Source organism: Heteronotia binoei, chromosome 9, assembly GCF_032191835.1.
Source record: "Heteronotia binoei isolate CCM8104 ecotype False Entrance Well chromosome 9, APGP_CSIRO_Hbin_v1, whole genome shotgun sequence".
Taxonomy (NCBI): domain Eukaryota; kingdom Metazoa; phylum Chordata; class Lepidosauria; order Squamata; family Gekkonidae; genus Heteronotia; species Heteronotia binoei.
The window spans coordinates 57847652-57861354 of record NC_083231.1 but is presented as its reverse complement, the minus strand read 5'-3'; the positions used below and the strand labels follow the sequence as shown (position 1 = coordinate 57861354).

At 40.1% G+C, this 13703-nt stretch overlaps 1 protein-coding gene across 1 annotated transcript in view; it reads right to left on the bottom strand.

The window, feature by feature from the left end:
• LRBA (LPS responsive beige-like anchor protein) overlaps positions 1-13703 on the bottom strand; it is a 630809-nt gene that overhangs the window by 179676 nt on the left and 437430 nt on the right. Inside the window, exons 42-44 of the mRNA XM_060246657.1 lie at positions 11363-11465; positions 9419-9534; positions 7876-7988 (exon numbers count right to left, since the gene is read on the bottom strand). Of these exons, the coding sequence (XP_060102640.1) occupies positions 7876-7988; positions 9419-9534; positions 11363-11465 (332 nt within the window). The remainder of the gene's footprint in view (positions 1-7875; positions 7989-9418; positions 9535-11362; positions 11466-13703) is intronic.

Below are 13703 nucleotides of genomic sequence, written 5' to 3'. Positions count from 1 at the left end.
CTCCTTTCTCTGGGTTGGTTTGCTTTGGACTAGCAAAGGGGGAGGAATAAAATTAGGAGTAAACATATAATTGGGTATCTGTCTTAAAATACCACAACTACACTCTGGGTTTGTGCAAAGTAACTGTTTTTTGTGGTATAATTGCTTGCCTTTTATGCTGATTCCTCATTTTCTAGTCTGTGTCCTAGAGTAAATTTACTTGCTGGTTAAATGTTTGTCTTCTTTCCATTTTTACCTTATCTAAGAATTATTGTGTCAAGCTGGGAGCTAATAAAAAACAAAAGATCCCAGAGAAGCACCTAAGGGTACCACTGATTACTTTCCTAGCACCCACCAAGTGTTTTTAGAATGTGAGTGCAGCCTGGTGGGGATCCTGCCTAGCAGGGTTTCTGATTGACCACTGGAGATCTAATTCAACAGCAGCTGCTACCTTAGTGCTGCTACCTACCATATCATCATCATCTGCACTAGTTCCCTGCACTTAGGCTTCCTGTGTGTGTGTGTAACTTCACCTCCCAGTGTGATCGGTTTGTGGTTGCACCTACCACCCTGTATGAGAATTCCAAAGGTTTTCACAGGCTCAAAAAGGTTGGGGAACCCTTGTCTAAAACATTAATTTTTGTCCCTGGACTTGTCTTAACTGCACATGTGCAGATACTCTTGCATGACAAAACTGGCACAAGGACTGATTTGGATAACACGTGGTTAATTCTAATAAGAGAGAGGGAAAACTCAAAAGCAATATGGTACATGTGAGTTAACAGCTGAACAGTTCTGAACAGTTATCCTACAGTTCAAACAGGCGACTTAAATCTATTGAGTTGGGGCAATCCAGCAAGGTACAGTAGCTAAAAGTGTCAGGACTAGTATTTGATAAGTTCAAATCCTGAAAGCCTGCCATGAAAGCCTGCTGGATGACCATGGGCCAGTCACACACTCTCAGCTTAACCACCCTCACAAGTTTGTTGAAGATTTAACGGAGGAGAGAAGAAAAAAGATAAGTCACTTTGAATCCCTACTGGTGATAAAGGCAGACTATAAATGAACAAATAAATAAATAAGTGATAACATTGCAAGGCAGAGAATTTTAGATTTTGAAGGTATGTAAAGATATAATCCTGCATTACAGTGTGCTATATAAAACAATGCACTGCAATAATAGTACATTCTGGGTTTGAAAGCCAGACTAGTTTCCAGACTTGCCAAAGTTTCATACCAATTAAAGTCCACGACATTGTTTCATGGAGCTCTTTCATAGAGATCTGCATCATTTGCACCCCAGGATCCTCTGGTCTTGAGGGGCCAGAAGATCACAGAATATGTATCCAGTTTGATAATAAACCAGGACCTCTCATTTAAGGAAGAATTCTCTAAGCCACTCTCAAAGGGAAGTAGCTGTCTGAATACACCAGAACAGGGGTCCTCAAACTACGGCCCGCGGGCCAGATGCAGCCCACTGAGGACGTTTATGCGGCCCGCCGGGTTATGGCAAAATCAGACCGGAAGTGACGTTCGACCTAAACTCGCGTTAGCAACGCACACTTCCGGCACTGGGCTGAGGCGGCGGAGACAGAGTGTGAGGTGATACCGAGGTGAGGTGAGTTCCCAGGCTGGGGTGGGTGGTGTGGGGAAGGGAGAGAGATGCAGAAGACGGAGAACTGATGGCCCGCGGCCTTGTACAGTAACGGCAGTCCGGCCCTCCAACAGTCTGAGGGACAGTGAACTGGCCCCCTATTTAAAAAGTTTGAGGACCCCTGCACCAGAAGAACAGGAATCAAGGCTCCTTTGTTCTTCCAGAGCTTCTTGTACCCATGAACATAAACAACAGCCTTTGTTTTACAGGACAGTAACCAAAGATCCCAGAAACTTCCTCAATGCATTGCAAACTTCTTAGAGATTCAGTCACATGTCCAAGAAGAACCATCAACTCAGCTCCTAGCTTTTGTCAAACAGTTGCCTCACCTGGCACGTCTTCTTTTGTATGATCATATTTGGACTTCTGCTTATACTGATTAGACATCATGCTCTGTGTACCATAAATCTAAACCATATATATATGGTTACAGATCCCAGTTCTGCTCTGAATATGTCCAACATTAGGACAAACTATCTCTGTATGTCACTTGCCTTCAAAACCCCACACGATTGCCATGAGTCAGCTGTGACTTGACAGCACTTTCCACCACCAGGTTTCCTCCATAGGGCTTCAGGTAAAAGCAACTCAAGCACTCCAGCTTTGTATTTGGTTTCCGTCCATAATCTTCTTCCAGCACCAAGAGCACAAAAACCACTGGACCCTTCTTCAAGAGATGCAGAATATGTTTTCCTTTCCTACTCTTCATTCCAAATTTAACATTCAAGATCCTCCCATCCACTCACTTTTCCTTTGCTTCTCCATCTCTCGTTCATGGCTAGTCTGACCTACTGCCAGTCAGACATTCATCATTGGATCCCTCACTTCACTAGGAATTAATTTTTAATTTTTAATCCAAAATGCCATATCCATCTCTACCACTTCACCTTCTGGTCCCATTTTGGACAACCTGTCACCTATCTCCTTCTTCTGGGTTGGTTTGCTCTGGACAACCTTTGTGGGAAGAACACAATTTAGACTAAAAGTAACTTTAATTGAGAATTAAACTTAACACAAACATGCTCTAGGACTGTACAAACATCAATGTTTTTTATGGCTGTCATTTATAAACTGCTGTGGTATTAAGGCAATTGTTCTCCAGTTTGTACTTCTGTCTCTATTTCCCAACTTTCTTTTTTTGTTTAATAAATAAGTCAATACTTGCTGGTTACGTGCTTAACTTTCTTCCACCTTTCTTTTCTCAAGGATTAACTGTGCCAAGCTGGGACCTATGTATGCAATAGACAAGGACCCCTATCTTACCCCAGAAATTGTATTCTAGGCTTTCATATGCAGGAAATATTCATGTGACAGACCTGACACAAATATTTGGGTAACCACAAGTGAGAATTACTTGTGTAAGCAGAGTTAAATAACAGCTACTCATTTTCTGTGTTACCCTCTATATTATGACAACTGCAACTGTTCCATTGTGTGTGCATACAATACCATCAAGTTGCAGCCAACTAATGACAATCCTAGCAAGGGAGTTTTCAGGCAAATGAGAAGCAGAGGTGGTTTGCCATTGTGTTTCTCTGCAGTGTGTTCCTTCTTGGTGTCTCTTCCAAGTATTGACCCAGCTTAGCTTCTGATATCTGATGGGACTGAGCTACACTATGCTGCCTTCCCACTCATTATTTCATTACCAGCAAGTTATTCTTTTCAGTTGTCACATGAAAGAGGAATGGTGGAAACCATATGCACATTATGATGTGCATATGTATTCAGTATTTCGTTGCTCTCTTTTTGTTGAGAACAATGACAATAAATTCATCTATCTATCTATCATGTTAGCTAGTGATTTAAAGGCATTTTTAATAATCCTCTTCTCATGAGGCTAAATTACAATCTTGGCCACAAAAATGAAAATCAACAAAACCCAACAGGAAATGGGTTTGTATAGATAAGTATTTTTCTCAACATTCTTATTTACTCTAGTGCAAAAAAATATATCACAACATACTGCATGAAATGAAGGAGAAGCTGACTGGACAACAAAAGGAGACATAATGGGAATAAGACAATGGGATATGCTGTGTATTACATAAATAAAATATGGACTGTTTATAAATAAAATATGTCACACTTATTCAGTTGAGATAAGCACTCTGGTCAGACAATAATGCTCTGCTAGAGTTTGTCAACAGTATTTGTCATACTGTGAGTAAGACAAAGCAAAATCCATTTCAGTTGTTTAGCCCTGTGTGATGTCCTCAAAATCTTATCAAATCAAATGGGAAGGGGTGAGAAGTTAACTTGCAAATTTAACTACATTTTAAAGAATCTATCTACAGTTGTTTTAACAAAGATATTATTGATAACCGGCCATTTTGAAACGGCAAAACACTTCAAAGCAGTAACACATGCAGATTAGAGTACTGAAAATGAAAGTTCTGGCATACATTAACAGCTCTAAGACAGAGCATGATGCTGAGAGAACGTCCAATATATTAAGATACCTTATAAGTTCTTTTTTCTCATCATGCAGCTTTACTAGCTGTTTTGAAAATTTGTACACTATGTTGAAAGCAGATTTTGCTGACATACAGTGATGCTGCTGCTGAGCAAAACATTTAAAAGTTGTATGCAGGAATGCATGTGATCAGCCATCCCATCATTTACATTATAGGTCAACATGTGCTGCTGCCATCAAGTCTTCATTTTGGTTGGGCCTTCTATTTCCCCTGCATCTCTGAACCATGAAAATTTCATATTTGCCAGTCATATTCACATTAGACAAATAAAACGTATTGTCAGGCCATTTACAACAGAAAGGGAAGAACAAGAGAGAGAATGCAGGAGGGGTTCACTCAGTCTGACATCTTTATAACTCACTGGAAAGACAAGTGATATCTCACAAAGGCATAGATTCACAATAACCAATCGAAGTGTACCCCAAAGTTCTTACTACATTAATATTCTTCAGTCCTTTTAGTTAATTATATTTCCTCACGTGATTCAAAACTGAACTACTGCGACTACTTCTGATACTCCAGAGTCTGTTAGTTACCCAAGACCACCTTGAAAATTCTTTCTCCCACTGCAATATTTCCTTTCCTTTCTACATTGGAAGAAGTTCGCAGAGTCTGGGAACTCCCTCTGTGACATTCTTTACCACCCAGAAGCTACCCAATGTGCTCACCTGGATTTTTTTCTCATTTCCCAAACTTCTACTCACTGCAAACTTTTATAATAGAAGCTAAAAATATTTCCCAAATCATGCTTGGTCTTTCTTGCTTTTTTCTATCTTATCATTTTAGTTCTATTGCTTATACAAGGCAGTTTTTATGTGCCTTTGCTGTCCATTCCTTTCAAATTTGTGTATGAATATGGAAGTGTGCTTTCTCATGAAAGCTCACATGGAATAAAACTTTGTTGATCTCAAAAGTGCTATTGGACTCTAACTTTGTTCTATTGCTTCAGACCAACACAGCTGTCAACCCAGATCTATCTTGAACTTGTATGTGTGGGTATCCTCTGAGTCAGGCAAACACTATTTCAATTAGCTCCAAACCGTCACCTTTTGTGCAATACCAAGGTTTCTTTTTCAGATTACTAGATGCTGAGACATGGTATGACCCATCCACCTCCACCAGCTAACATATGTGGCACAGAATTCTGTCCTATTGGTACCTATAGCATCTGCTTTTTCCCTTCTGCTATAACTCTTTAGTCCCTTGATTTGTCTTCTTGAGTGGTATATATTGCACAAGAGTTTGTGGGCGCTTGGAATAACTGCATTGAATTTTGGGCATTCTAGTATTTGATGGTATTTTGTGTGCTTGGTATTATTTTGAAAGCTAGAGTGTAAATAATGTTGCCAATCTAGGGTTGCCAAGTCCAATTCAAGAAATATCTGGGGACTTTGGGGGTGGAGCCAGGAGACTTTGGGGGTGGAGCCAGGAGACATTGGGGCGGAGCCAGGAACAAGAGTGTGACAAGCATAATTGAACTCCAAGAGAGTTCTGGCCATCACATTTAAAGGGACAGCACACCTTTTTAAATGTCTTCCTTCCATAGGAAATAATGAAGGATAAGGGCACCTTTTTTTGGGGCTCATAGAATTGGACCCCCTGGTCCAATCGTTTTGAAATTTGGGGGATACTTTGGGGAGAGGCACTAGATACTATATTGAAAATTTGGTGCCTCTACCTCAAAAAACAGCTCCCCCAGAGCCCCCAAAACCTCCAGATCAATTCCCCATTATACCCTATGAGAAGACGTTTCCCTCTCCCCCCCCTCCCCCCCCGCCCCCCCCCCTTTCTGGGAAATCTGATGCAGGAGACAGAACTCACTCACCTCCGGAGGTGCAAAGGCACATGGTCCTTTGGGGGCGTGGCTGGGCTCCCCTCCCTTCACCGGCCAGCTGACTGGGGGCGGGAAGCAGCCTGAGAAAACGGAAGAGCTCTGGCTGCTGCGATCGGGGCTGGGTGGGAAGGGCTGCCGTTCTCCCCCTCCCCCCCCCCGCTTTCCCTTTTATGGCCAGCGGGAGGAGGAGGCTCCAAATCGGGGGTCTCCAGGCCTAGGGGGGATTTGGGACCCCTATGCCAATCCCCAGATGGCACCTGGCAATCTCCGACTATTACAATTTATCTCCAGTTGACCAAAATCAGTTTCCCTGGAGGCAATCCAGAGCTCAGTGTTTTTCAGGCTTGCCTAGGAACCTTATTGCTTTGTCAAAAATAGCCCCTTGGTTACTTGTGCATGTGCTATCCTTCATAAATTACACTACCTTTATATATATTATCCTTTATATGAGCCCGCTTGTGGAATAGGGTGGGAAATAAATCTAAATTAAATTAAACTAATAAACCAGATCTGAAATGTAAGCCAGTGGCTTCTTTCTCCTTTAAGTGCAGGGGCAAGAGGCAGCAGAAGAATATATTTCCCCCTTTATTATTTGGATTCCCAGAGTGGCTTTGGTACAGACTGAAAAGTGAGCTCTGTTCATACAGAGATATATCTGCCCATTCTAAATTATACACATCAACAGCATAGGCTCTGAAAGTAATTTAAGAATTGTAAACTTTTTTTAAAAAAAAATCTTCTTTTCGAAGTAATCTCATCACTGCATTCTATTAAAGAAAGAATGATTATGAATTAAATTTTCTCTCCTTCGATCGGCACCAATGGCCCTGGGATTCTATAGAAACATGATAGCAGATAACATGCTAATTTCTCCATATGCAACATGTAGATAAAGATTTGCCACAATAAAGATTTGGTAAAGTAAAACTGAAACAAAACAATTCTCCTTTTCCACATCTCCCTTCAGAAAAAGAGACCAGCTGGAGAACACCAAGGGTGTTATCTAGTGCAGCATCCAGTTTCATAGTATCTTGACTAAATCTTGCAATTGGTAAGAAGCCCAGTTTAAGCATTGTTGCACAGGAAAGACAAATCATGTTTATGAGCTAACAATTCTAGATGTTAGATGTTTTTAAAGAATACAAAAGACCACAATTAAAGCATAACTGCAACTGGTCTCACTTCAGAAACCTCTAATATTGTGTTACAAGAAAATTAGTATGTCTGGAATAAGAGATTCCTTTTCATTGTTTAACATGTATCTTCTACCAACTTGTAAGTGTTAAATTTATCCAACACTGATTTTATATTAATGAATTGATGATATTTACTCTGTACATTGAGTCACAATGTGTGCCTTATTTACATAGAAAAGAGGCATTGAAATCCATTAAATAAATAAATACAAAAATACATATATTCCTGTCTTCAGCAAAGAATGCAATAAGCTAAAATGTATCAAGTCTGCAAGTACACAGTAGTGGTACTTGAATTCAATCCAACATTTAGTTAAGATTTTGACAGTCGAAAATAGGGGTGGCCAAACTTCCTTAATGTAAGAGCCACATAGAATAAACGTCAGATGTTTGAGAGCTGCAAGACAGGAAGGAAGGAAGGAAGGAAGGAAGGAAGGAAGGAAGGAAGGAAGGAAGGAAGGAAGGAAGGAAGGAAGGAAGGAAGGAAGGAAGGAAGGAAGGAAGGAAGGAAGGAAGGAAGCCACACAATATGTGTGGAAGAGTACCTTGTCCCATGTAAGTTTGGCCATCCCTGGTCTAAAATAAATATTTTAACAAACAATTCTAATAGCTTTTATTTTCTTCCTTCTACAAGCCCACCACATACCTGCCAAGCAAACAGTGCTCACCTCTAAAAAAAGCACAAACAGAAGGCAGATTTCACATATATTTGATTTAACACACTCGGCAAAGCTGTACCTTTGATAAATCTCTGAAGTTGCTAGGAAGTGTAAGGTCCAGTTCTTCTGATTCATAGTTTGTGATAACCCAAGGAAATACGGGGTATTGGTTTAAGTCATTATAAGTACGTCCTGGTAAACAAGAAAAATACTTTATTCAGAGTTAAAGGAACTCGTAATCCTAATTATCCTATTTGATATTTTCATCATATGATATTATTAGATAATCTAATAATTAATACATCATACAAACCATGAGTACAAGGATGATAAGTTTTCTCATTTCTCCTAGAAGCCCCTAACTGGGGATTTGGGAAGCCTCATGGACAAAATTCAGAGCAGCTCCGATGGCTGCAAAAAGAAAGGCAAATCAGATGAGCTTTCCTCCACTTTCCTTTTCTGTTAGCGTACCTTCCACTGGTACAAAAGTTTCCACTGGAAGACAATGGAAACAGGAATGTTTTAACTCAATTCTCCATCCTCCTGCAGTACCTTGTCCCATGTAAGTTTGTTCCTCAAACTTCCCAGGCCCCTTTAGGAGATTACAAGGTAATGCACTTCATAGGATCTACATTGCCAGATCTGGGTAGGGAAATCTTGAGATTTCATGGTAGAGTCCGGGAAGGGTTAGGGCTATGGAAGGACATCAGTGGGCATAATGCCATAGAGTCCACTCTCTAAAACAGCCATTTTCTTCAGGGGAAGTGATGTCTGATGTCTGGAGACTAGCTGCATTCTGGAATATCTCCAGGCCCTACTTGGAGGTTGGCAACCTTAGACCCAGAATTTACAGTTTTCTTATCTTTCCTAGCATTCCAGACTGCAATTAGATGGAATGCTTTCAAGAGTGAAACTAAGATTCTTCTGAGTATTTCTAAAATGCTGAAGCTACCCATGTGAAGGCCAAAAATGCTTACAAAGAACATAAATTTTCATACAGAGATTGTAACACACATCAACTGCTTCCAGTGCAGACAGCCTAATCCTTTGGAAACAGTATTGCCATATTTGTTTATTTTGGTCACCAATTGTGAGACAGCTGTCTAAGATTCAAACTAGTGCTACAAAGATAACAATAAGCTTAAAATAAAAAAGGATTACAAAAATAAGCAAAACAAAGTCCCAAGGCATGATTTATGGAGACAAGAATTTTCAGAGGCTAGCAATTTTCAATTCGTAAAACCCCTTTACATAATCAGTTTCTTAGTCTTTGAGGTGCCACAGAACTTTTAGTTATTTTATTGCCAAAATAAGTCTGTGGTTCCAGAAAAACGGATAATGAAGGAAAATAATTGTTTTGCCAAGCTACAAAAGAAAGGTCAAGCAGCAGTATTTCATACAACAAAAATTACATAGATTCAGTGCATAGGGATTACGGATGTTAAATAAGTTTTAGGGTATTTGGCCTTTGAAAACACTAATAGGCAGCTGCAGAAGGAGAGGCAGCATTTATACAAAAAGAGAACTGAGTATCAGTACTGTTGTCTTTAATAGTCGGGGGGTGGGGATCCCAAAATGAATTTTTGCTTATATTATTCTTTCTCAAGCATCTCTATCATTACCTGCTATAGTATTCAGAAACATGAGATATTCAAAGTTTGAAATTTCTCTGTGCTGCCATCGCTGGGTCATATTTGAAGCTTTAAAAATCTGACGTGGACTCGCCAGAGAAATGCGTCTGAAAGATAAAATATGTTGGGTGAGACATTATCAGGTTCTCCAAAATCCATTTTAAAAATGAGAAGTGGACTCGCCAGAGAAATGCATCTGAAAAATAAAATATGTTGGGTAAGACATTATCAGGTTCTTCAAAATCCACTTTTAACTAAGTTGTTTCCCACCATTGATAATTTTATTTATATTTAAGCAAATTTAATGCTTAATGTATGGTGTCTACAGAGCATTTCACATGTACATACTAGTGAGTTCGTTTTTCCACGTGATCCCTCACATCTATGAGATCATAGAATTCTTTGCTACTATGGCCATGGAGAAAGCAATGCATTTAGTTACAGCCTGTTTACATTGAGACTTGTCCAGTCAATTCTATTCATAGAAAGAGAATACATAGAGAAGTATGTCCCTAATGTGAACTAATATTTTATTGCATTTATTAGTATTTCATGTAGAATCACAGAATCATAGAGTTGGAAGAGTCATCTAGTCCAACCCCCTGCACAATGCAGGAAACTCACAAATACCTCCCCCTAAATTCACAGGATCTTCATGGCCATCTAGCCATGAAGATCCTTCAAGGAAGGAGAAACCACTACATCCCGAGGAAGCCTGTTCCACCGAGGAATCACTCTGTCAGGAAGTTCTTCCTAATGTTGAGCTGGAAACTCTTTTGATGTACTAGTAACCAGTACTGAGTTACTTATGTATTGTGCTTCATTGTCAATCACAAATTGGTTGCAGAGGCCATAGAGCCAACTTTTTCTTTTCTTTCTGGATCAGAATTTCTGACTATATTCATTTATAGTATTCATGGGGAATTGTGCATGGATTCTGACCTATCTGGAACATAAAATCAGACTTTCTTTCTTTGAATCACTTTCTGCTTCCTCATCTCACAACATATACATTTAGAATACAACAGGTATAGTCTCACTTTAACTTTCATTTTGGGATCACAATTTATCTATTCTAGTTTTTCACATTTTACAATAAACATGCATTCTGTTAATAGCACAGTTATTTTATTTCATTTTAATAGTAGATGGCTGCTTGTATCATATGCAATGAAAGTGAAGCTGAAATTCAAAATTGGTAACTTTCTTGCCACCATTACAGTTGTAAATGTTCCCAAAATTATGCCCTGATGGTTCAGGAGGTCCCCAGGAATATCTCAGGAGCAGTAAGAAAGAAGAATTAGCAAAAATCTCTCTCTCTTTCACCAACAGAAGTGTCTACTGTGAGTGTAAAAGGAGCTCAGGATCCAACCACTAAATGTGAGAAAGAAGCCAATTGTATCTACATGGTGTATTCTAAAAAAGCCCCCAGAAAATAGTTCAAGGATGGAATCAAGACCATTCTTTTCCATTAATTTTCTCATTAATTTATTTAGAAAACTTGTATGCCATCTCTCCAGAACTACTCAAGGCACTTCACTGTAACAACAGTAAATAGAGTCATCAGCAGGGGTCTCCTTACATCCTTTCAGGAGATCAGAAGTGATCTTGGGAATATTCAGGCCTACTTCCGGTTGGAGGTGACACTCTGGTTTTTAGGCAAAACTTTATGGTAAATTCAGCTTCAAACCATAGAATTTTGTCCAAAAAGCGGAACATTGCCCCCAACCAGAAGTAGGCCTAAAACCAGAAGTAGGCCTAGAAAGGTCAATTGAGGGTGGGATTTCCCCCAGCCAGCCAGCTGGCTTGTGGCAAGCAAGAGCCTGCAAAAGTGGGGTTTCCCCTGCTCCCAGAGAGGAATGACAACCCTATTATTCAAAGCACTATTTTCCTTTAAAAATGTCCCTGTACATTTTTAAATATGTCTGGTCATACCTAGTCTGCGGCAGCCCAAAACTGGTGCCAATTCCAACACGAGGTAAGCAATTGACAACTTTTTTTACTGTTGCAGCATCTGGGAAGTTGAACATGACAGCAACTGTGGGCAGAAAAATGGAGGCATTATTTACTATCCTTTATAAATTAAAAGACCGAACTCTGGAAATGAATTGTACATATCTCTACATGATATTTTCAATACAATGCCATTTAAACATTATCTGTTAACTTGAATTCACATTAAAAAGTTTCACTAGCTACTACTACAATTAAGACAGCAGGAAGTATAAAGTAAGGGACTGACTTAACATGGAAACTTCTGTTTTCATTTTATGCTGTTTATTGTTATAACAATATGGTGCAAAACTGTTTCTGTAAGTAGGCTTCCCAACCCCCCCCGCCCTGCGAGGGACCCCCGAATTTGCAGCCTCCTCCCCCGCTCTCCAAAAATCCGGAAGCGGGGGGGGGGAGGGGAGAACATGCCTGTAGGCATCATGTCGTTGTAGAGCTCCTGATCCGTTTGTAAAATGTGTGCCCCTTTAAGGCTGCACAGGAAACAGGAAACATGAAGGGCTTCATTGGAAAGGGTCAGTAACAGTTTCCATGGAGAAGGGACCCTCCCTTTCTTTTGCTTTCGTTTTCACAGCAAGCAAAATTCTGCAGGAAGAAGATCTAGTAAGTATTTGTGTGTGAGAGAGAGGGAGGGGGCAGGGGGTTCCCTGGTTTGGAGGCCCTCCCCCACTTTAGAAAGCGTGGGAGGGAAATGTCTACTGGGCAATCTATTATTCCCTATGGAGAACGATTCCCATAGGGAATAATAGGGAATTGATCCGTGGGTATTGGGGGCTCTGGGGGGGCTATTTTTTAAGGTAGAGGCGCCAAATTTTTAGTATAGCATCTAGTGCCTCTCCTCAAAACACCCCCCAAGTTTCAAAACGATTGGACCAGAGGGTCCAATTCTATGAGCCCCAAAAGATTATGCCCCTATCCTTAATTATTTCCTATGGAAGAAAGGCATTTAAAAAGGTGTGCTGTCCCTTAAAATGTGATGGCCAGAACTCCCTTGGAGTTTAATTATGCTTGTCACATCCTTGTTCCTGGCTCCACCCCCAAAGTCTCCTGGCTCCGCCCCCAAAGTCCCCAGATTTTTCTTTAATTGGACTTGGCAACCCTATCTGTAAGACCCCAAGGTTCTTCCACACTACAACTTCAAGTGAAACTTCTTTAGTGTACTGAGCTGTTCAGCTTTTATAGCCATGCTGACAAAATAATTCAGAGAGCTTTTAAAAACAAAACGCTTACATGCATCTATCAGACGTATATCAGTTTTCTGACTGTAATCAATTTTACCATAACACCATCAAAACTCTGGCTGGAAGGAAGTACATGCAGCATTACCCAGCAAAAATTAAGAAGTCATCAGTTTTCTGCTTTGCCTCTAAAGACCAAACTAGATGTGATAGTGTCCTTGTGCTTGCCATGAGGAACACTACCAACATTTTAAAATACCTGTAATTTAAAATGCCACAAGGAGCAGAGGTGTGTGATCATTTGCCACTTGAATAAGGCTGGCGGGAACCTCAGCCTGATGCACTGTTGGCCCAGTCAAAGCCATATCATCATTAAAATGGCAGTGGTGTCACTGCAGTGTCGATGAAGATGCTATCACTTCATGGCTCTAAGGTGCATGCTATTGCTCCATTTAGCAAGGATGAAAGTATTTTCCCTTTCTTCCTGAACCTGTTGCTCAATTCAGCAGAAACAGCTGCTAGTTGAGGGATATTTGTTCCCCCTTTCTTCCTTGCAATAATGAGATGCTCAGTGTTTTCACCTTCATGACTGAACAAGGGGTTACCATTTTCCTGTCAAATCCCTGGACTGTGAAGGCTAAAGCTATCCAGGAACATTACTTTTCTCTTCAGCTTTGGAAAAACTGAAGGGTGATTCACTCAAGATAAATCTGAATTTTGTAGACGGTTCATGAGAGTGATAATTGGGGGAAACCAAAACCTAGTAAAAGCAATGATAAATGTGGTAAATGTAATCACCTGCCTGGCAAATCAGAATTACCACATACTCTCATTTTTAAAAAAGGGGGGGAAACCTTGCCATTCCATGGCAATAAGGAAACAAAATCTCTTCAATAAAAGTCCCTTTAAGATATCCCCTTTACTTATTCATATAGACAAAGCAATGTTTTGTAAAGCAAAGATGATCAGGAAGAATGTCAACAATAGCCCTTTCCTGAAGAGAAAAAGAGAGAGAGAGAGAGAGAGAGAGAGAGAGAAGAATGCTTCAGAAGCCAGACAGATATTTTATATCTGTGACAGATGGCATG